Source organism: Electrophorus electricus, chromosome 1 (genome assembly GCF_041902795.1).
Source record: "Electrophorus electricus isolate QZ-2024a chromosome 1, ASM4190279v1, whole genome shotgun sequence".
Classification (NCBI taxonomy): Eukaryota; Metazoa; Chordata; class Actinopteri; order Gymnotiformes; family Gymnotidae; genus Electrophorus; species Electrophorus electricus.
In genome coordinates this window covers 38,604,073-38,629,505 of record NC_137497.1, presented here as the reverse complement: position 1 = coordinate 38,629,505, position 25,433 = coordinate 38,604,073, and the positions used below count along the sequence as shown (strand labels likewise).

The 25,433-nt window shown below is 38.4% G+C and overlaps 1 protein-coding gene across 1 annotated transcript in view; it reads left to right on the top strand.

Moving 5' to 3' along the window:
- LOC113582408 (cadherin-7) overlaps window positions 1-17,887 on the top strand; it is a 70,192-nt gene extending 52,305 nt beyond the window's left edge. The window contains exons 8-11 of the mRNA XM_081718952.1: window positions 1,603-1,724; window positions 7,872-7,989; window positions 9,969-10,220; window positions 16,028-17,887. Coding sequence (XP_081575078.1) covers window positions 1,603-1,724; window positions 7,872-7,989; window positions 9,969-10,220; window positions 16,028-16,548 — 1,013 coding nt within the window. The 3' untranslated portion in view covers window positions 16,549-17,887. The remainder of the gene's footprint in view (window positions 1-1,602; window positions 1,725-7,871; window positions 7,990-9,968; window positions 10,221-16,027) is intronic.
- Window positions 17,888-25,433: the final 7,546 nt, after the last annotated feature.

The following is a 25,433-nucleotide window of genomic DNA, read 5'->3' as shown; positions in this document are numbered from 1 at the left end:
CTGTAGGAGGGGAGTTTTATCATTTTTCCTAAGTATGGAGGCACTCAAGAAGGCATTTACTTGTATTCTCTGCAACCCAAATCAAGCCAATAAGTATTGGCCTGCCTCAAGGACAAAACATGTATAATGCTCAACAATAACATCCAACAGTCTTTCAGGAGCATTCCTCTGAGGATTGAAGCTTCAGACAGCTTTAGCATTATTCTAGACAGTAACCCTACCAATTTTCAAGCCCACTTTATACAGACACCAATCCTTCTATAAATGCTTATACTGGAATAAATATCACACTACTCAGTTTACATTGAAGATATAAGATGTGCCTGTGTATGATTATAGTATAACTTGTGAATGAGAGAAATGAGAGAATATAGAGAGAAATCCAAGCCACTTTCTCCAAGTTTATAATAATCCTAGGTAGAAAATGTTTCATTTATAAAGAGATCTCAAATCCAATGGAAATCGATAATAATCGGACAGCCTGTGCTTATGTTATTCGTAACCTTATCGTTAGAGAACAAATTCTGTTTGAATCATACTAAAGACAAACTTGGATAAAAACAAATTAATAATTCAGACACTCTCAAAACAGAAACATCTAGAAACCATAAACACTAAAAAACGTTTGTGGGGAAGACAACAAGGAAAAAGGTTAAGATTTCACAAGATACCGATACATAAGGGGCTCTATGCTCACCAACCATTTTATCGTATACTCTTTCCTTGTGACATTTACTGGTCACTTTATGTGGTCACATTAGATACACCTACATTATAAGTGCATTATAATCTTGTACAGTTACACAGTTTAGTTGAACTGTTTCTGACCACTGGACAACTGCTGATATTTGGGTTGTGAGCCATTCGTAATACAGAGGTGACCCTGACATGGTAGTGGCATGTAATTTTAACAATTAGTGTGACCTCTTTTTGGTCTGCCATCCAAAAATACCCCACTAACAGCAGCTCTATGGTCAAAACACAAAAAGATGAATAGTTGATGGATGGGGACACAAATTGTTCTTGGCAGCTGATGGGCTATAGAGTGTTTGCTAAAAGGTGTTTCTAATAAATAAATGTTTATGATTAAATGGTAGTGAGTGTATGTACATACAGACATTTATGCAAAAGGAAACACAATAAGGGGTTCACACAATAAGCACAGTGCCGTGGTTGGAGCTGGACATTTGAATGTTCCAAATGGAAGAACTGGAAGGTCTGCTATAAATCCAAAAGGTTATTTGCCTCCAAGTTTTTCATTTTTGTCTATTTATCACTTTCTGCAGTGTTTAAATCAACCCTCCAAATTCAAACTAAATTTGTGAGCTTGTGTGCTAATTTAATGTTGGTAGTGTTACTCAGTGATAGCTTTTGCCTTTTACTTCTGTCAGAAATAATTAGTTATTGTGAGGAATTTATTGCTGGACAGTGTTACATGGTTGGAGTATGTGCTTGCCAGCTATTAACAAGCCAACTGTATGTAACTAGAAACAATTTTGCTTTTTCTTTGCATAAACACATTTAACAGGTTGAATATTTTATAAGTAATTCTATTCACAACTTCTCACTCTCTGTCTATTTATTTTTCTACTTCTTTTTCAGAGGACCCATCTCAGGTGGGAAGAGGCACAGCTGTCATCACAGTGATGGACATAAATGACAATGCTCCAGTCTTTGCCATTGAATATGAAACACTTGTTTGTGAGAACGCATCACCTGGACAGGTAAACAATAGTCCTAGGTGTATGCATGCACTTTTGTGTGTGTGTGTGTGTGTGTGTGTGTGTGTGTGTGTGTATGAGCATGTGTGTGTTTGGTGTTGCAAATTGGCATTTTCCTCTCATTTCATTTCTTACATTGTTCTGCATCATCAATAGCATCTTGGATTACATAGGCTGTTTTCATAATTGATGCTTACAACATTAAGTCAGATACCAACAAGAGGATCCACCGAATGTCATTATTCCAAAAGGGTATTTTCATTTGTGGTGCATGCTGTTTAAACATTCTGCGCATTCATGCGTAATTAAAAGTATCAAAAAACAAAACAAAACAGAGTTTGTTTCACCTGCGGGAGACACAGGTCTGCTCGGTAAGGATCTTCTGTGCATTCCATATGAGTTATTTAGCATTTGCCCTTTTTGTAGCTAAATGACTGAATATATCACTAGTTGTAGTGATCTGTCTGCTCCTGGCATTTGGAAAATACAATCAGGAAAAGGAGGGGAAAGCCAGATTGGAAAGGAAAGTAAGTGCAATAGATCAAAATGATGTACTAGTACAGAAATAGCCATTAGGCTGTTTTTATTTTTTTCCTTCATTTACTCTCTTTGAAATTTTTCAGTGTGCTTTTGTTGCACATGAAAATAGTAGATACATCCACCATATTCGCCATGAATCTTAATCAGCACAATGTACTTCTGATTCAGTGTTTAGCTCCATTGCAAATGTAACAGAGATTAACGATTATACTTTATCCACTTCAGATCTTATCAAATTCATTTGCCTTGTTTGGAGTCACAGCTTTGTACTTAGAAAACGAAATCATATTGTGAAAGATTATAGGCTAATCCAGGGAATAAACTCTTTATAATGGCCCTGTGCCAATCATTTCACTTTGTTAGTAGCAATAGATATATCTTTACTGGTCTGAATACTTCAGGCCTGCTAAATGACCACATATTTACATCTTTTTATAGTCCCCTTTATTAAAAAAGATTTGCCTATAAAAAGCCTTCGTTAATTTTTAAAGGCCTTATTAAAAGAAATCCTCTGTCTCTGGTAGATGGGCACTTTGCTCTTGCTCATACTGCTCACTTTGCCCGCCACAGAATCTCTCCATGCAGTCAGGCCTGTGTTTAGCGCAGAGCCACAGTGAGCTGCATAGTCCTTGCATTGGCATGGCTTCCTCAGACTTCAGTACTTGGCCAGCTGCTCGGTCGCGCAAAGCCTTCAGTGTCGCAAGTTAACATGGGGAAGCATAATAAACTCATAATATGCTGCCATTTCTCAGCTCCTAATTAGCAGCAGCTCACTCCCCAGGAGTGCAATGTGGGGCATCACGGATCAGCGGCCTGCCTGTCTCATGCCGCAGTATTAATTGATATTACAGCCAGGCTGTCCAGGGTGAGCAGGCGGGCCAAGGCAAGAGAGGCGTGGTTGTGATCCACAATCATCGCAGACATGCCGTGAGCGAGTGCAAGCACCAAAGGAACCTTTATGCGCAGACATTGTACTGCTCCGATGGGGTATGCGGACAGGAAGTACTCCCCAAGAGACAGGTGGACCATCTGCAGATGTTTTTGCTGCTGATGGGTAGAGAAGGATCATGTAAAGTCTCTTTTAATCTCTTAATTGATATGTGAAACATGCGCATTTGGATGAAGAGAATCCCGAAGTGTTGTACATTAGCAAATGAAATTGGACCAGACGGCTCTTGTTTAGCAGAGGACGTCATCAGGGCACCACTTAAAAATGGCCAAGTTCTCACATGGTTGAGGATGCTGATACATGGTGCTAGGGCTCGTTTGCTTAATGATGGGGGAAGGTGAGATCTGCTCTCTGCGTGTATGCATTTTAATGGCCTGTGTGTGAACAGTTCCTAAAATCCACTTTTTCTTTTCTGAATATTACATGCGCATACATACTGGATGTTAATTCCAGGTGTTAAAAGCCCCTGATTTACCCAAGAATGATCAGGATAGTCCTGCATCTGGTTAAATCACAATACAATTTTAGAATTTTGTGGAGCAGACTGTAGGGCATGACGGGGTAAATCTTTTGCTTAAATTTTCCATTAATCCTTTACTTTTCATGATAATGGAATCGGTTATTCTAATCAAACAGCAATACAGTTTTTAACACAGTGATACAACATATTACAGAACATCTCTTAAATCCTAAAATGTTGATCTATGCTCTGATCTGTTTTGCAGTGATAGGTCACAATCAACAGAAATGTATTTGTTCATGAAAGGATTTCTGTAATGGTAGACCAAGAGCATGCAATAGCTTGGTCTTTGTGCTGCTGTAAGTGCCATAAGAAGAAATCTGTGTGTTGAGAATCCTAAAGCAGCGAATCATTTTACAAAAGGAGATGGGTCTGAAAAGCCAATGGCAAAGGGGCCATGGCATCAAACCTCCCTCCTGCACCTTTTCCCCGCACTTAGTGTTACAAACTGTGGGGCACTTCTAAAGCATATGAAGAATCTTTTGAGTTGTACACCAATTCATATATACAAGTTGGCAGTAACCAACATACTTTTGTACACACACACACACACACACACACACACACACAAGCTGGTGTGATGTAACAGGAATTGTGATTTAGTAAACCAGACTTTTCCAGTAAGATATGGTTAAGCAGGGCTCTACAGAGCAGTAAACGTAATATCTTACTTACGTGTCTCCTGTTTGCTTTAGCTGCTTCTGATATACACAGCTTCTTTGCTATAATTCCTGAAATGTTATATCTATGCAGATTAGAATAGGATACTCACCTGTCCATTGAAAATAATTATTTATTACTTTATCATTATACAAAATATTTGGCATAGCAAAGACATAATGCAAGTCATAAATGCCCAAGTGTGGCTATTAGAATATCATTATATGCACATTACATGCATTTTAATGACCTTCATGGCAGTTTTACTTAAGGACACCATTGCATTAAGGTCTGTGATTGAATGTGGACAATCGAAACTGCACATAGCCTAGTGTCACAGTGTAAAATAGTAAATAACAAAAAAGACATGGGGAGCCAAGTGATTACTCTTGTTCTCTTGACACTTATCCCTGTTTCTTACCTCTTTTTAAAAACTGAGTTGTGCCTTTATCGTGCTTATGGGTAGGCTAGTCTTTGGGTGGTTATCTCCACACTTACCCAGACACAGTTCTCTACAACACAGGGGTGGGGTTCCACAACAACCCCAGTAGCCCTTCCTGTAGCCATGGTGACTGCTGTTATCACTTTTCATTCTTTTCATTTCAGTGGCAAACATAATCTCGCTGTTCATGTGGAGAAATAGCAGTGGTTGCTCTATGGCATGACAGACCTGATGTGAATGAACAGCCGAGCCATGGACACAGTGACTGACATCTGTCTCACCATAATGCCATAATGAGCTAGAATGGTGTGTCAAAGCTGGGGGGCAGAGGGTCATTTCTGTCAGATGGGCCCTTTATATAATATGGGTTTTTGCTCATGTAGTTCAGAGAAAGATGGAGTTCTGAGAGATGAACAGATCAGCAATCCCAAGACTGTGTAGAAAGGTCTGTTCTTCTGTTGCCATAGTAATACAGGCAACACTTATTAAAACATGCCCCTAAAGTGCTACAACTGCTCTCTAAAGGGCACCATTAATTTAACACTTCACAATTTAACAATGTCTGATATTGGTCACCAAAAGTGTTAAATATGAATGAAAAAGGTTAATAAGTGTTTGTTTTTCTAAATAAAACACTGAGAAGTGGTTTGAAAATAAGGCTTTTAAAAAGTGAAAAAAATGTGGGCAAAAGCAAGTGGGAAAAGCCCAACATAAAAAATGGATGGCCAAGAGGGGTTATTACTAAAGACTATCCAGACTACCTCATCACCCCCTGAAAACCAACTAGCTGGAGTTGACCTAGGTTATCTCCCATGTCCCATGTTTTTGTAAGTCATGCCTGTGTCAGCATCAGAGAAGATCACAGATCACAGGGTGAAACGTGGTTTCAGTGTTGGTGAGTGGACAGAATGTTCTCACAGTGGCAGGACAGATCATCTAGCACAAAACTCAGCACAAAAACAGCATCCATCAGTCTTTCTGGCTTGCACAATGTTCAAGGTAAAAATGTCTTTCAAAGACAAACATTTGTTTTAGAAATATTTAGCAATTCGTTAAGTATTTTGTTTTTCCTTTCTTTTAATGATTGAGACACAGGTTTAATCTGTACATGAATCTACATAACAGAAATACATACCACATAATTAACATAATGCTCAGATTAATTTAATTTTGTTTGCGCTAGCACAGCACTTCCCTGCAACTGTCTGGTGACAATACTTCTGTTGACGTCAGCTGTAAGGAACCAGGAGGCTGGTGCATACCAACGTGTATCAGGAGGGGATTTACTGACTGATTCTGTCCTGCAGACCTTGTCCTGACACAAGCCTAGTCTTAGTCTAGCTATCACTGGTATATAATTATCTAGATCAATGGAAAGCTGGCTAGAGCCTGCAACCTCTTCATAAGAGGACAGTGTCCTCATAAGTTAATCAGACGGTATTGATTCTTGCACTACCCCTGAAGATATAGATCTCTTTAAAAAGACTCTCCTCTTGAGATCGGGCCTGGGTTCTGCCAAATAACCACTTAGTACAATTATAAGCGATAAGTGGTATCACTTGTGCTTAAAACTTTAGACTTCATAATGAATCAACTTTGATCCATAACATAAATCATGATATAGGCCAATTTATTTTCCTTCATCTGTCATCTTTAGCTCTAATGAATTAAGAATAACATGATTTATCAAAAGAGAACATCTAGAGATGCACATAAAAATGTGGAAGAATCTCCCTAACTTTGGAGTGAAAGCCTCAAATGTTAATTAAACTCATATAACATAAAGAAATGCATGAACACCATAATGTCATTTAAGTTTAAATCTGTATAAATTCACAAAAGGAGCTGTTAGCCATTTCATTCAATATCATTTCTATATAATTTATAATATAAACTGCATCATCTGCTCTTTAAGATAGAAATCAATTTTCACTTGAGTTTGATTATCTCTGTGTTTATCAGTTTAATGCTGATTGGTATTAACTAGCATAATTGCATCAACTAGATGTACCTGAGTTATGTTATTGATGCTGACACGCTCTCTGAGATGTGCAGGGGATGATTTCACAGTGACACTCATCAACTCCTTTGGAAGTATTATACCTTTAGCACTACTGAGGATGGTAAAATCAAGCTTTAAGCAAGATAATTCATTCTACGCAATAGGCAGTGGTGGACAAAGTACACAAGCCATGTACTTCAGTTAAAGTAGAGATACTCAAGGTAAAATATTACTCCACTAAATGTAGAATTCCTTCCTTTAGACATCCACTTGAGTAAAAGTACAAAAGGATTTGCCTTCAAATGTACTTAACTATTGAATAAAGTACCATGATTTATTGTGGCTCTAATGTCCTATTAACATTTTTGTAATAAGGCTCTTGCTTAATCAACTCATTTTAGGTGAAAAGACTAGTGTCACTCTCGGTACATTGGTCTTTTTTAATAGAATGTCATTAATTAGTCTGTCACTGATGTCTATTAAAATTATCATAAGCACTAAACACTGAAGGCAAACAATTTCCATTAGGTGGAACCAAGTGGCTATGAAATAACTTTTTGCAAACTAGTTTATTTAAGACTTGCTTGCAGCAAGTTTAACAAAACTTGTTTAAACACAGGTTCACAAATGAGTTGTATGCTAGCACACAGAGGTGTGCACACGGAACAAAACAATTTCCAAACAAAGTGCACACTGTACCCTGATTGGTGTGCTTCTTTCTTTCTGACATGCTACGTTTTTATGCACACAAAACGACAGATTTCGCATAATGTAGCGGAGAAAAAAAGTGAGATATTTGACTTTGAAATGTAGTGAACTACTACAAAAATTGAAATACTTCAGTAAAGATGCAATCACATCTAGCAGTCTGATGAACCGTTTTTGCACCATGCTGTTGCAAGCCTCCCAAGCCATGGAGGCTGATGGCTCGTTCAATGGCATGCACGCGATTGCCCCACCGTTTATGTCTCAATGTTTCCTGTAACCAGCTACGAGCAAGCAACCAAACACTCTCCTGTCTGGTTTCTTGTGCTCAGGTGATCCAGACCATCAGCGCAGTGGATAAAGACGAGCCCCCTGGCGGCCATCGCTTCTTCTTCTCGCTCGCCTCACCTGCCACTAGCAACCACAACTTCACACTGCGGGACAACAAAGGTAGGCGGGGCACCTCCCAAGCGCCGCCCGGGGCTAACGCCAGACTCAGAACTAGACAGAATGCAGACGTATTAACGCTGTACGTCAAAGCCTGAGTTTTAAATCTGGGTTTGTAGTATTAAAGGGTTATGTTTAACAGTTCAGTTTCTATAAAGTCGAATTTTGCTGCTGTTAAGGTCTTTGTATGGTAACAACCACAATGTGGAATTTTGAAAGAAATTTTACTTGCTAAAATTATATATTTCCATTCATTCTCAATGCTGTCTTTCAGCTACCAAACGTGTCTCACTGCATAATTCAGCAGCAGTTTTACTTAGTGCTTAAAACAATGCAAAATTAACCAGCCAGGGTGATCATTACTTGTAAATTCAAAACTGTGTTTGAGGATGCCATTGTGAGCCTACGTCATTGGTTTAGGGCTGAAGTCCAACTTTTTTTATACAGCAGAACCCCTTAGTGTTGTTCCTATAATTCTGCAGGCCTTCTACTCTAACTCATGTAGTGCTGTACTTGGCATTTCTGGCTGTAAGATCTTCATTCAAGTCTCTAACGTAATAGAAAATAAATATCTAAAAATAATATTTCTGGACACTGCTCATCATTGGCCAATGAAGCAATGCAACTAAACTACTGTGTATAGTACAGATGCAGAAGACACCTTCAGCTACCACATTAGTGGGCCTGTGTGTTATATCCGAATATCCGACCTCAAGATATTGTCCATAAATAAGACGTTAAAACTCACGGCTTATTTGCCTCACCTTTGAATGCAGTTTTCCAGATTAGAATTTCCATGAATGTTAATTGCTGGTTTAGTAGTGCAGGGGTATAAACAGATCAGATATTTTAAGGAAAATGGTCCCATTTGAAAGTATGATTTAATCTATGAGTAAAGCATTCCTACTTGAGCACAAATACCTCTCTTCTGTTCATTTTTTGTCTCAAAGAGATGAATGAAAATTTTTTCTGTTTGTATGATTTGTTTTTTTGTTTGTTTGTTTTTTGTTTATCGTCAAGTTTTGTCATTGCCATTAATTCAGTGTGGGATACTTATAAGGATATGATTTTTCTAGAGAACATTATCAAATGTGCCTCAAATTATTTCCATCAGGTCTCCAGAGGATGATTTTATCTAATGTGATTGCTTTGTGTCATATTAGGTGCATTTCTATATTTAAGATCTCTATTATTATCTAATATTCTGCATATATTTTTATTTATATATGTGACACAAACTGGCCAGGCACTCATGGATAAAAATGAACAATATGGTTTTATTCACAAAGGACTAATCCAAAACCATAGTCAGAAAATAAGCATATGTCAATAATGTGATGAGAATCAAACAGTACATAAGGGAGTAACAGAAATGTAGTGGAAAATTCAGTCCAGGTCAGGAAGCCAAAATGAAAAATTAACAATACAAACCAGGATAAGACAAAAACCACAGATGGTAGCAAAACAGGTTGGTACACACTACTGGCACACAAGAAAAACACTTTGTATGCATGGGATAAAAAAACTGAACATGATAGTATATATAGTGAAACCTAAAGTGATAATGGCCGTACAGAGTCAATAATCAGGTGACGTCAAATGTATAAGTGGCTTATAGTTGGTGGATTGAGATGCTACAGATGTAATGTAGATTCTGGTAAATGCAGTCCAGGAAAGAAACCATTGACTCAGCTGAGCCAACAGGTGAGACAGAGTGAGAAGAACTAGGGTTGATGGGAAGTGTGTGACAATCGTAAATCCATCCATCGACTCACCTATCCATCCTTCCTATTCATTTAGTCCTATCCATCCATCCATGCATCCAAGATGTTCATTTAATAATTTAATTCAAATAATTATAAATGCATATTCATCCATTGCTTGGTGTGCTAATAGAAAACAAAAAAAAAACCCTCATTGTAATAAATCTTAGATTGTGACCTTGACCTTTCTATGCTGACCCCAACCTCTTCTTCCCATAGACAACACAGCGTCAGTGCTGACCAGCCGAGATGGGTTCCAGCGGAGGGAACAAGCACTGTACCAGCTGCCTGTACTCATCACAGACAGTGGCAGTCCGACCTTGAGTAGCACCAACACGTTGTTGGTGCGGGTGTGTGACTGTGATGTGGAGGGCGTTCCGCAGGCCTGTGGGGCTGTGGCCCACACACTCCCTGCCGGCCTTAGCACCGGAGCCCTGGTCGCCATTCTCGCCTGCATCTTTACATTGCTGGGTAAGGCCTGCCGAAACCTCATAACAGTTCTCAGCCTGTAAAACACATAAGTACTAAGAACCTCAATCACCATGTAACCTATTTACACACACACGCATGCACACACACGCATGTACTCACACACACACACACACACACACACACACATAAGAAATCCAAAGAAGATTCCAGGTGGGTAACTGCAGTAAGAGATGTAGTAAGAGATGCAAAGATATTCAAAATTGTACACAGTTTCCAGAGACACAGAATGTTTCGGACAATGCTTTTACAGCTGTTGAAGGACCTCTGTGTGAAATGTTCTGTTTCACTGGAACTTTACTACACTTTACTACAATTTTGAATCTCTCTCTCTCTCTCTCTCTCTCTCTCTCTCTCTCTCTCTCTCTCTATATATATATATATATATATATATATATATATATATATAATTTATAGGGTACATGTTTTAGTACTTTTATAATGTTCTACAAGCAACAAGGCCACCAATTTTCCAGATAGCACGGCCCTCAACTTTTAGCTACTCTTTGATAGAGAACATCACAGTGAATAACTAATGTCATGCTGCTTTAGATAGTGCTTTTTAAGCAGTACACAGAGGCCCATCTGGCCCAGTGGCTTTGTTTTCAGCATATAAGAGCTGTATTGCCCCATTCCAAATTGCTTTCTATAAAGCCACTGATGAAGGAAATTCACTCTACCCGCAGAGTGATCAGCACATTAAATATGCTCCCCTTGTGTATCCTCCTCCATCAAGAACTCTTTATCTCTTTAAGACAAAAATCTTCTGTTCTCTAGACCTTTTCAGAGTTATACTACATTACCGAGCCCAATGTTTGAACAGGTTGGAAAAACACCCAAAGTGGGATAAAAGCAGTTTGTAGTTGAAAAACTGTAAGAAGGCCTTGTGTCAGGAGCTTGCCCTCATTTTAAGCTGTGAAATATTTGTGCTTTTGAGTGCAATGACAACTTCAAAGAGTTAAGGAAAGTGAGTGAAGGGGCTTTCCTGTGGTGAAAGATTTCATCCACTATAACAGAATCCTTCCTCTGCTTATTGTAACACAGCCTTATGCTGCCAGTCAGTGACGAGCAGCCCCAAGTGCTGCAGGACTTTTGCGACATGGATGTTGTGGCATCTTTCGTTGTTTCTTTATGAGCAGCCCGCCTAAACCATGCGATTCTTTCACATGCCTTCTCCTTATCCTCTTTGCACCTCTCCGCTTTGTTGCACTCCTTTACAGTGTCATCACTCTGATTTGGAATTATATGCTCTTTTTTCTCCCATCTTTCTCCTCTTCACTTCTGCTTTTTTTCATGTCCTTCCCTTCCTGCCCTACACTGCTTTAACTCCGCTAGCAACACCATGCTGTCTTCTCTCTCTCTCGTCTCTTTCTCTCTCTCTCTCTCTCTCTCTCTCTCTTACCTTGCTCTCGCCTCCCCTGTCTCTTTCCCTCTTTCTCTTTTATTTCTTTCTATCTCTCTCTATCTCCATCATCTCTCGAGCTTCTCCCCTTCTGCCCAGTTCAGGCTCAGTCTGTTAGCTGCCATGGTGTGGCCAATGGTCTGTGATTGCCTTGTTTGGCTGTGAGGCCAGATGAGCTGTAGGAGAAATGAGCGAGGTCTCCTGAGGAGCTGTCAGCCTGCGGCCCTGCTCTCCCAGTGGAGAGTGAACTAAGCTCTGCCAGCACCCAAGCAAAGATCGTAGACTGTCACTCGCCATAGACCTATGTGCTTCTACATAATCAAAATGGCAGCAAAGACAAATCTCTCCAAGAATGAGCAGACTTGTGATATTGCTCTCATTCATAAATAACTCATAAATGTATTCATACAGTATGTGGTTCTTAGCTGGAAGCGTGGCATAGAATGACAGATTGAATTGGCCAGGACACAAATGAGAGATACAATTAAAGGAGAAACCAATGACAAACATTTATAACCTATCTGTGCCCACCATTTCAGCAACAGAACTGTGGGATGGGAATTATGTCAACTTATAACCCACTTAATACATGTAAACTCTGATTGGTTACCACAATAAAGGCACATTCAACAGCTGTTGAAAGTGGTTGTTAAGAGTGATTGTTGGCAAACACCTATGTGAGCAGCCTGCTCTGGGCAAGTGTTCATCAAGCCTCTGGTGCTGGAAACTTTCTTCTAACTCCATATAAATGTCCCTTTTATGAAGCCTAATTTTAAAGTATGAAGATTTTCAAGAATGGTAAAACGTTTACCAGAAATTTTAGAGTCAGTCTTAGAAAGAGCTAAGCTAGAGCTGGCCATCTTTAAATTACAAAATTTTCATACAGTCTTTGATCTGTATTGCTTTTATTTATGTGAACCTATGAAGATTTACAATGAAATTTTGAACACAATGCAATCCATGGATATGTATCTGTCACAAAAAAAGAAGAAAACTACATGTGACAATTTTATGACAACACAAAATTGTGGAAATGTTTTCAGTAAGACAAGAATTCTGTCTCTTTTTTTTAATTTAAATTGTTAGTATATGCCCAGACAATATGCCTCTGTAAAACCTCATCCCTTGTCTAGGAGCATGCTAGACTTGTCTTCATCATAAAGTCCACTTTGAGATTCACAGCCTTATCACATTGCATGGTTATATAAAACGCCTAGATTTAGATTTTGAATGCCTTTTAATTAAAGATTTTTCATAAGGTAAGGCTGGATAAAGCACACCTATTCAAGTCAGTGGAGTGAAAAGCATTATAGTTTGCATAAGTGAGTGTGCCTCGTTACATGATCCACTTTATGCTACACCCCCCACCCACCCTTCCGCTTACTGTGGCAGCAATGCCAACTAGCTGAACAGACATGAAACAAAATAATCACTGAAGAAGAAAATTAACCGCTAACTTTTGGTGTAATGCCCAGAATTTCACATCGATGTGAATGGGACTCAGAATTCGTCTTGTCTGCATAAAGGGAGAATGAATCCCCCTCTCTCGCACAAAACCTACATGAGGAAGTTGCTGGAGGTGAGTCCACTTGACAGTCCTCTACACTACATTTAAATGCCACACATTGGGGATGACAGTTCTATTTTATCTATTGTATAGCCTCTAAAGTGTTGGCTCAATCAGGATGTGTCAAACTGACCACACCTCCCATTTTTATACAGTTGAAACAGAGTTATTTGCCCAAATTGCAGTAGAGTGCATAGACTACATTTAAAATGAGAACACACATATCAGATTCCTGAGTTATTAACATGCAAAGATTGTTAAATCATAACAGATGTGGATTTGCTTGCCATGGCATAGTTTCATAGAAGCTTGAAAGCATAAAGATCATAAAATGGAGGAACAAACAGTAAAAGAAAACAATAAGTTCTTGTAATGTTATTTTTTTATTTCTTGTCAATGCATGTGCCATGCAGTGAGCTTAGCTTCATAACAGCATTGTAAGTTTTATCTACCTGATAAGCTGTCTGACATGTCGGGACAGGTGAGTGCTGGCTCTGACAGAGATGGCCTAGGCACAGATAGGACTGCAGCATGCCAAGCTTCAGTTCATTATCATGATGCACATAAGCCAAAGGGGACAGAGAGAGAGGCACTGAAAATTCTCCTTGTTCTTCATCGACTGCACATCATGGATCGTTTACACAATTCAATTACAGCAAGTCCTGTATAACGTGAAATTGATCTTTCCTTGGGGTGCCAATTTGCATCTAGTGCCCAAAACAGAGATGTCTAAAGCAAAGTATGGTTTCTACAACGGCATTTTTTATTAATCTTAAATAAAACAAGATATTTTTTAAAGTACACAACTTGTACATCTTTCATTAAAATTCCCTGTTTTTCTGTACAAGAAAGATCATGTTTATATATATATACTTGGTGCAGAGAAAGTATAATTTACTCACCAAATTAAGTGCAATGAACCCACACGTGATTTAGTTTCCCAGGCATTTTGACACCTAAGCTTCAACACATCTCATTAACACTTCATTCTGTAAGACTGACATGTGACACCCAAGTCTCCATCACCTGATTGTGCAGCTCCACCTCTCATCAGAGTGCTTGGACCCCTACCTCTTCCTTTTCTCTTCCTTTCTCTTGCCACAATGACAACACACGAAGATGGTGTGTGCCTCACTTGCTGCTAGGTTCACAAGCACCACGGAAATCCAGACACCACAGAGACGAGACATATTGAGTGATTTTTCACCCTCCCTGCTGAGGGGTTGATGGATGAGGGATCATTAGGCATTTGCCAGTCAACACCAGGCACTGTTGGTTATTTTCCCACCCGATATGAGGGGAAGAAGAAGAGGCTGAAATTTGGTGAGAGGTACTGATGGATGCTACTGGAAATGCTTTGGAATTGATGTATATTTTTAAACCAGTATGTGCTAATTTAACATGTTTTCTAATATTACTACATTGCAATTTGATTGATCATTAATGTTAATGTCTGCGCATGTGCATGATTGTGCTCATGTGTGACATGCAGGTTTGTAGACTGGAGCAAGTAAGGTTGTATGTGCATTTAACTTGGCTTGCAAATTATTTGCTCCATCTGGTAATGAAGCTGGCTTTCCTCTTTGTTTCTGGAGAGCTGGTGAAAGAGTCATTTTCACAGCATTTGTGAAGAAGAGCAAATGGCACTAAGTTGTAAATGGAAACTCTGTATGGGCACTCTAGGTGCAGTAAATGATACTCAGGCCTAATAATAATGCATAAGTCTGAAAATGCTATAATTTAGATTCAGCATATGTAAATTAATGCCTGTGTATCAAAAATGAAAGTGAGATTATTTGCTGCATGTACAGGGTCTCTACGTTTAGACTGTTATCTCAACAGAAAATAAGGTAAATGCTCATTTTGAGTAATTAACAGGAAACACTTTCAACAATTCATGTTAACTTTACAGGTGTAGAACATGCTGTTATTACGCTGTACCCAGTGTTACAGTTTACTTGCACATGTTGGATATTTGAAGTTTTGTGTGCTTACTAAATTATTTTGGGAAATTAGGCAATAGAAGTTCTGTTCATTGGACAATCCACTATTTCATGTGGGGAATGCTTATATGAAATTCAGTGTTTATCCAGTGATTGGACTGAAGCTAGAATTAATCCTTCTGAGTTGTATTTCAAAAATGAGAGGGCTCTTTTTTAGAAGGGCCTTCATTTGTTTGCCCAGGTCATGTTTGTTGCTGTGGCCTGCTTGCAGGCTTTGATTGAAACAGCTTTTTAATTTAGTTTATTTGTTTATTATAAATTTTCCAGACATTTATGTTCAGTTTTGCTAGCATAAAGCATTATGTTTTAATCACAAGAAATCTGGCAAGCATAAAGCATATATCTATCTGTAAACCCAAACAGAAATGTTTCCTTAAACCATTTAATTAAGTATAAATATAATAAACTGAGAGTTTGATGAGAGGTGATGAGTGTTTTTAACACTCAGATAACAGTTCAAGTTACATTAAATTGTAATTTACTGTATATGGCTTTGAAGTTTTGCTTCTGGGTCATGCATTGAGTTTTGCTACCCATATTGCCATTGGCAGGTATTTACAATATAGTGTACAACACTGACCCACCAGTATTATGTAACAGAATTTGCCAATAGTTTTTCAATAGATTGAGGCTAAACTGGGGGATTAAAAATAAATAAATAAATAAATAAAAGACCAGAGGTAGGTGCACTTTTGATCATTAAGACGTTTGCACTTCTATCCATCAGATAGCTGATGGGAATAACTAGAATTCTTTGACTATCTAGATAAATAAATTGTGTGGTTACTGTAAAGTTATGCCTGTGTGTGTTTTTCAGTTTTTGTCCTGCTGATTGTGATGATGCGTCACCGACGAAAGGAGCCCCTGATCTTGGAGGATGAGCGAGACGTCCGAGAAAACATTGTCCGCTATGATGATGAGGGAGGCGGTGAGGAGGACACTGAGGCCTTCGACATGGTTGCTTTGCGCAACCTCAACATTATGCGTGACCCCAAGGTTCGACGGGACGTCACTCCCGAGACACCAACATTCTTCTCCTACCCACCATCCACAGCCTCTAGGTTGGCGTATAAGATGCTTCCCGACAATGTGCTATTTCGGGAGTTCATCTGGGACCGGCTGAAGGAGGCTGATGCAGACCCTTCTGCACCTCCATACGACTCACTCCAAACCTACGCATTTGAAGGCAGTGGCTCAGTGGCAGAGTCGCTCAGCTCACTCGAGTCCCTCAGTTCAGACTCAGAACAGAGCTATGACTACCTCAGTAACTGGGGGCCTCGCTTCAAAAAACTGGCTGACCTCTATGGAACCATGGAAGGAAGTGGCTTTTTCTCATAGCTTCTTTCGACCTGCCGAGCATGCAAAAATATGGCTGAAATTAAACGACAGAAGGTTAAGGCATGGGACCTGCAGTTATTCTTGCGAGTCATTTGATAGCTTTAACAGGCTAACAAATGAGTCACAAGCAACAGGAGAACATTTTGAGATGAATGGGGCAAGGTCTGTGGATTTAGATTATATACATGCATAAAACAAGTTGGAAAAATACATTTGAAATGTAAGAGTTCGTTTGTTTACATGTTTAGGGCTAAACAGGCTCTGGTGGTTCTAATGCTGCGATCTGCCAAATGCTGCGATCGGCAGAGAAATGTTTTGGGGTAATGACATTAAATGGTTTGACACCAGGTTTTTGACGAACAACAGGATTTCTCTGTGTATTATGGCATGGACATGATCTTTTCCTCTTGCCACATGAATTTTTTAGCTGATACTTTATGAACTTATGAGGGACATTTTCCCTCCCAAAATGCGTTGTCTTTGAACTGAACTACTTATGCGTGAGCTTCGTCAAGAACATAGGTGTTTGATTTTTGATTTCTCATTCTTATGGAAATGTGAATGTGTGGAAAAACCCAGAAACCTGAATGTGCAAAAATCCTTCATTCAGGAAGGACAATGACCTTACTTTCAGTTTTCGTTTATCTTTTTCCAAAGCTTTTTGGCATATTGTGAATAAGCAGATGATTTCATGCTGATAGGTCTACAATAGAACTGATCTGGTGCCTGGTGAGGTGGTTTGTTGTTCTATAAATGTGACAATGTGGTTGTTAACTTGCAGTTTTGTTTATCTGTTCTAAATGTCATCAGTTTTATTGTCATAAGTTGTAATGCAGTGAACCCAATGGATAAGATAGCTGGGTATGTTAACTCGAATGGGTATGATTCACAACGTTTTTTTCCTTTTATGTTTATGAAATAAGTACACCTCGCTTACTCTTTAAAAGAGATCATTTGAGGTATTTTATTATGCTTATTAAAATACAACAAAAACATATTTCAGCCATCTTAGAAATAAATTTTGAGTCCAGTCCAAAACGTGGAAAATTAACTGAAAAATTTGGAATGTTCTAGTTCTTGAGGGTAAATCTTAAAGGGGATCTACCTCTTTCAGCTACAACAAAATGAAGGACAACCATTGCAGAATGCTGATCATTGATGAGAAGGAAAGTAACAATGCAAAAATCCTGCAAGAACAAAGAGTCCTCAAGTGAGAAAAATAAATACATTTTTAGCTTTTGCTACTGAACTTAACATGTTAATCAAGTCTTTCTTTAATTTATTTTGATGATACAAGACAAAAAATGTGACAAATGTTCATATCCTTTTTTTGCCAACAATAAAAAGGACATCAGTTCCTCAGAAGACCTCTGGAACACCCTGGGTTCTTTTGAACATAAGAAGGACCATCTATTATATGTTTCATGCCATTTGCTGTAATTATCAAGGTGAAACAGCTCAGGTTGGTGTCAGACGAGGAAAGCAGTATCTTCTCTGTCCTCTTTCCTAGGGAGGGGCCTTGCATGGCTGCTTCTTCACCCACTGATGAAAAGCCAAAGAAGAGAACAGAGAGTTTTCAATGTGGCATTGGCATGGTTTGAGAGAGAAAGAGCGAGATTGGAGGGGATAGTGATTGAGAGATTTGTTGCTTGTTTCTCCTCTCCTGTCAAGAGGGCTTGGTAGCTGAAAGACATGTGAAAGACAAAGCACGAGGGTTGGCGCCCCCGCTGAGCCATGGGTGATGGGCCGCACACTCAAAGTGACTTGCACGCAAATGAGTCTGGTGCATAGTGCATCATTTTATGTACAAACAAATGCTTGAAGGAGGACGTTCTCACTGCTAGCTGAGATTGTCTGTGGACAATTAAGGCATTAATAAGCATGCTCACAACCACTCACATTTTAATTTTCTTTTTTTTTAATCTTTTCTAAAATATGCAGAATAATTGAATTTGCAATAGCCAACCAGAATCTTAAACTGAAACTCATTTCACATTTTTTTTAAACTGCCCTATTGCCTGAAAACCATTGCAAATCTTATGCGAGCATTCTTTGAACAAAGTCCCAGTAGTCATCCTGATGGCTGACCTTTGGAGATAAAGTTTCTCCATGCTCCTATAGACAAACTAGTCCCAGTTCGTTTGCCATAGAAAAAGCCACCCATGTAAAACACTGTAGGCAAGGTGTGATGGCTCTTGCCTTGCATCACAGCAGTGTTTGTAAGCAGGCACCAACACTACATGCTGGGATGTCCTGTCATTTACTTTCCTCCATGTAAAGTGAGAAAGCCAACAGGATCTGACTGATTGAATGCCATGATGCAACAGCGGTAGGTTTGCGGAGTCACAGGCAAGGAGCATGTGTTGTCAGGGAGGAACAGTGAATCCAACAGGCTGCTTTTTAATTCGTCGTGATGCAACCCAGAGCAATGAGGAAGTGTCTCATCTCCTCCTACATGCATAAATATGATCCATGCTTGCAGGTAGTGATGCTGCCTGTAAGACTTTGAAGGTAGATGAAGGTCTACTGTACAAAGAACAACTAATGAGAAAAGAAAAAAAAACATGACTGTTAGGAAATGTGTCACAGCCAAAGGAAACATGTTAAGTGGGATTAAAGGCATGGATGCTCCAGGGACTAACCTATTCACACTGAAGACAGACCATCAGAGAACACACAGAAATGCAGGGTCTTACTGTACTTTCAGGTCAATGTGTTTGAATTTCAAAAAAGAGTAAACAATACTCAGGGAGATGTGGAAATAAATGAATGTAGAGTTACTTAGACACTCAAGAATACGATTTGTCATTAATTAAGTTGCTATTCAGTTATATTTAGTGTCAAAGTGATAGAAATCTGAACTTTGTAGATCTTAACAACACTTCATTTGCTTCTAAACAAATCAAAACAAAAAAATATATACAATTCTGTTTACCTTCTCTTCACAACTGAATTATTTTGCAATATGTATATTGTGGTGCAAAAAAAAAAAACCAAAACCCACAAAAAAACCCATAACCATTTCTCCGAAGGTCATGTGATTCCAGATCTCCACCTATAGTTTATCTATAGTTTATAGTTTGTAAACAGAAGAAAATAAGCACAATTGCTACTCTGCCTGTTGGCTAGAGACCACCTAGATGGTTCATATCATTGCTAGTGCAATGCTCTGTGGACAGATGAGATAAAAGTTTAACTTTCTGGTAAATGTACACACCATTATATAAGAGGACATTTCAAATAAGACATTGGATACCACCAATCATGAAAATCTCATTCTAAGGGTCTTGTCAGATAAGAGGGAATATGAGGGTAAGAGGTTGCTTTCTTGCTTCAGACACCTTGATGGCTTACAATCATTAAGAAACCAAGCAACTTACAATTATGAATGAGTACAGCTTGAGCAATTGAGGGTTAAGGGCCCAACAGTGACAACTTGGCAGTGGCGGGGCTTAAACCAGCAACCTTCCAATTACAAGTCAAGTAACTTAACCACTGAGCTATATATAATGAAACACTTCCTAACTGGTGTGCAGGACTGATCAGCAGCTATATAAAGCATTTGTTTAAATGTATTGTGAATAGAGGACATAACACTAGTATCTAAATATAGTAACTTGTAAATATACTAAATATAGTGACCTTCACTGGTTAAAAACATTTTTTTCAGTAATGACTTGGCAGTGTAAAATAAAATGTGTTTGTTAATGTGCTTGTCTTTATTTAATATTATGTCTTCTGGTAATTCCAAAGGGTTTGCAAAATATCATGATACATATACTCACATTTATGACCGGTATACAGATTTTATAGTCACAACATGTAATGCTACTCTTCTGCATACAATAACCTACTATTTAAACAGAGCATCAACAAAGTCCTTTAAACATACAATTTACATGCATACATATTTAGAGTACAGGCACTGCAATGAGAGTTTATTTTGGAAAGAGGACAAAATGAGCATTGTTCCAAACTTGCTCTTTATTGGTGACTATAGGCAAGCAAAAATATGACAAATGAGTGTTTAGAATGCTCAGGGTCAAGCACTATTACAAGTGCTTTGCATAAAATAGCTTTATTGTTGAGGTCTGAGAGGTTGTGCATTGAGAGATCTATGAAGCAGTGTCTGTGAATCAGGTGAGTTTGTTCCTGTCAACAGCTGCAAACAATGTGAAGTAATAGGGTGAGCAGTAGATTAGGATTGGTTCAATTATGCTTTTATGAAGCAGGAACAGGAGGCAGGGAACTACATCAAGTCTTGCCAGTGTTCGTAAATGTCAGTGACGTGCTGGTCAGAACTGATTTTATTATCCAGACTGAATCCAAGGTACTTGAAACTCTCCATCTCCTTGACAAAGTCCCTCTTTTTGGAGATAGGCCTGTGGGTAGTGTGATGTGTGATAAGCTCGTCTTTTATTTCTAAGCCATTATCTGTAGATGAATACAGTCACAGTCATAACACTGCCTGCAGTTGTCTTTCTACATTTTTATAAACGTCTATACATTACTTATATATGCCTTCTAAATGTGTTATATTTGTCCTATAAATTATTATACTATAACTAAATGTTTCTTCACATTTAAAAGTGATGGCCTTAAAGGTTTACCAATGGTCATGAGACAGTAAAGACTGTCATTGTTTGCTCTTGGCAGTTTCCTTCAGGATGACCTTACCAACATTCTTAGAGAGCAGGGATGCAGTATCATCTGTACACTGTAAATTGCGTATTTATTAGGAGGTGAAATGTGATCCACCTTACTTGATATGTATAAAACATACCACCCCTAATCCAATGATCCAGATGTGTTCATGTGACAAGAAAATGCTGAATAAGGTTACTATGCTGTGTTTTGTGATTTTTCCCAGGAGGATGCAGTGGCCGTGCTCAATGACACAGTCCACACTGCATCCGTCTGTCAAAATCAGCCAAGGCCATCTTTAGTGTGCACAGCCCTCAGGGTCTGTTAGAGCAATCAGGGTCCTCTCATTATCGCCATGGAAATCTGCTACTCACAAGATTACACCTGCCAGATTGTACATGTGTGCACATTTCTGGCAGTGTGTGGTGAGGTGTTTCTTTGTGTGCATACCTTGATGTGTATGTGCAAGACCTAGAAAGAGAGACATGGACAAGACAGTTAAGACCCTTGATCTTTATTCTTGTATATGTTTGTGTGTGTGCGTGTAATATTCACTTATAGTTTTTTTCTGTGTGTGAGATGATGACCCTGATCAAGTCGCAATCTCCTGCACCTCACCCTAACTTACAAACAGTGACACAAAACAAAAAAATATATATATACATACCCAACAATGTCCCAGGACATGACAACACATGACATAATATAACACGACACCAAATGACATGACGACAATGGCCGACAGAGAAGCGGCTCTAAAGGAGGAATGCGCACCTGCGTCTTCTCTTGTGTGTTTGTTTTGCTTGTTTGAAAAAGCTTAAGGTGTACAGTAATGTATATACCTTTTCCAATTCTTAGTTACTCATTGTTTGCCATATTAGATAGCACAGTCATATAGATGGACACTTTACTCAAAAAGTAAGATACATATATTTATCATAATAGTTTACAGATTATCCTCGGAGGAAAACTATGGCCAAAAACTTCCCAAAGTAAGTACTCATCAATTGTCTTCTCTGACACTGGAGCTACATGTTTTTTTGTGGGAGCTTATGGGACAGTTCTCTTCAGCAGATTCCCAGAGAAACAGAAAAGGGAAGAAAATAAGATCAAAGGGTGCATTGTGTGTGTGTGTGTGTGTGTGTGTGTGTGTGTGTGTGTGTGTGTGTGTGCCTGTGCACACTTGCTTATGAAGTTTTCATATACTATGTTTCTATACAGACTTACAGTCAGCAATAATAGATGGGGCATTTACCCAGAAGGTAGGTGCTGGAATTTGTGCACTTTGGATAGCTAATTAATCTTCTGGCCAAATGTAATAACTGACAGTCTTATTTTTTGTTCCTTTTAGCAACACTATTACGTTCATTCATGCATCTATTTAACAGTATTAGTGAGCAAAACAGCTATATGTTGTAACATCTCAAAAAAGATCTATCCTTACCATCACCCTCAATGCAGTCAGATTTGTTTCCTCTTCATACAGAGTAAATCACGTTAATTAGGAGTGCATATATTTAGAAATCCTTGTTATAGAAAATCTTTGACTTTGTATGTACAATTGTTCTTCTGATTTGTTATGAAGCACATAAAGTTTTAATTAATAAATATATTTCAGCATGCTTTTTATAGAATTTATTTTGTATCTTGTTTGTACCATAGTTCTGCTGATTTGTTGTAATTCTTATAATTTATTATGTAATTTAACTCAGAATTAGGTTCTGCATGTCATGGAATGCTCCCCGCCCATGAGTCATGTGGTATGGCTCGCCACGTGCAGGGGACTTTATGTTTGTTGCCACGCCCTCCATGATGATACGCACCTGCATGGGGTTAACGTTGATTGTATGTCTGTTTATTTAAACCCCTGTCAGTGTAAGCCTTACTGTTGGTCATTGTTAGTTAGTGTAATGTTAGTGTCAATTAGTGTATAGCCACTGTTAGTATAACCCAACATTTTTACCATTTTATGTTGTCGTTGTTACTGTTTATACTGTTTATGTGTTGCTGTCTATTAGTGTTATGTGTGAGTGCGAGTGTCCTTCATGTTTCACGTCATTAAATGTTTCACATCCTCAAGGAAGTCTGTGTGTCCTGCTCAATGCCCTGAGGCACTTGGGTCGTGACACCGCACACAAATTGTTTATTATATCTCTATGATATACTATATAGTATAACTCCACTAAACATTCAAGCTTCTCCTAATGGAGCACTTTAGTCCAAGATGTGTTTAAAGAAAGACCTAATAGAATATAAGCAAATGAAAACCAAAGATGTACGCTGCAGTTGGAGATTTGGCACCTGAAAGGTTTGGAAAGGTGACAGAAAGCTCCAATTTCAGAAAGCAAGTAAAGTTTTTAAGAAACATTTACTTCTTGCACTTCTGGTAAAGATCAATGGGTAGTGTATTTGCTTCTTACTGATATGCCTAATTCAACATTGTAAGTAACAGACTGCTCTTCAGCAAGCCAATCCTACCCAAGTAGGAACATTTCCTACAAAATGTTATTCACAGGAAGAGAATATCTTTATTTCTCTGAAACATACTGCATTTTGTGCCTATTTCATGAGGTGTCTTTGTGCTGCAAACTCCTGGCTGAATGTACAAGGACATCACAATGTCTCGTTGGTCGCAAAAGAAGTGATTTGACTCTTCTGCAAATGCAAGCACGAAGCCATTCAAAATGACTGTTCCAGGTAGCACTGTGGTCCTATGCCTCAGATTTGGGCTGAGTCTGTGTCTCAGCATTGGGCTGTAAACTAAATCTGATATAGAGATTACTGTAATTAATTATTTTACTTGTAATTCTGAAGGGACATTGGGGAGGCAGTCTCTTTTTGAACTCACCCTCACATTGCCCGATAAGGGCCTAGTGTAGAAACTAGATAAGTATATCGATATGTGTGACTGCACTGTGCATTCTGAACAAACTGTACCATATACTTTACAGCAACCCCCCACCACCACCACATATAGTTATTTGGCATGAAGACATTTTAATACCATCAAAGAACCTTTATTGGTGTGACTGTAACTGAAAGAATTGCAGAATAATAAGTGATATTACTACAATGCAATGTGATGTTATCCGAAAGCATTTTGAATGTGAGCAACCTAATATTTCTCATTATAGGATTGTTATAAGATAAATTAACATATTTTAGATTTTATTATTCTTAAGTAATCTGATGAAACAAAGTAATCTTGGGGCACTGGCACATAATGCTTGAATGGAGGTAAATTTTCTGATAATGCAGTAAGATAATTCCAATTGATAAAACTGACTAAATGATTCATCTATGAAAAACAAAATGTCTTCTTAAAAAAAAACCCCACAATGGCTGATATTAGATGTAGCAAAGGTTGTCACATTGTAGTGAATAGATTTTTTCCCCAAGGAAACATTTAACTGCATTGCTATAAACATGCTTGACATTGTAAATTGTTCCTTAGAGACAGGCATTTTTCCAGATAGACTAAAAATTGTTAAGGTCAAACCATTCTACAGGAACCCAGAATTCCTGTACTTTGAACAATTTTAAACAATCCCTATGTGTCACCTTACATTTTTATAGTGTTGTAAAAATAGTTTACATGCAGATTCATTATTTTTCTGGAAAATCTTTTTTTCAAATCAGGTCAAGCTACTGACAAAGCTTTGAATCTCACCCATCTATAAACAATATCTCAGAGTGAAATCATAGCTTTAGATGGTTAGATATTCACTGATGAAAAGAATGTATCAATTGTGGTAATGCTGAATCTAACTGTTGCTCTTGATACTTTAGTTTTTAATATTTAACTTTAATAAGTAGCCCTTTAGACTGATTGGATCCCTCTGGTACCTTTTTAATGGTTTATTTGAAATACAGTACTTTATTAGTGACCATGCTTCTAAAAGCATTTCTTTTTGGTGTGATTCAGTGATCCACACTCTTATTTTCCTTGTTACCCTTAGACATGTCATCAGAGAACAGGGCAAATTTAGTTTCTATGGAGATGATACTCATGCAGTATTTATCTTTAAAGCAAGATGATACTGTGTCATACTTCAGATGGGCAATTGCTTCTCCAGTACTGAAATCTAGATGAATAAAATGTCTTGGAATAAAATGAGGACAAAAATGAGAATATACAGAAAAGGATATTGCAAAGCCATGCAGCCTGGCACTGCAGTTTAAATCTAATAGAGAATCTTGTGTTTATTCATCTACTCTCACTGGCTTTAAGTCATGTAAAG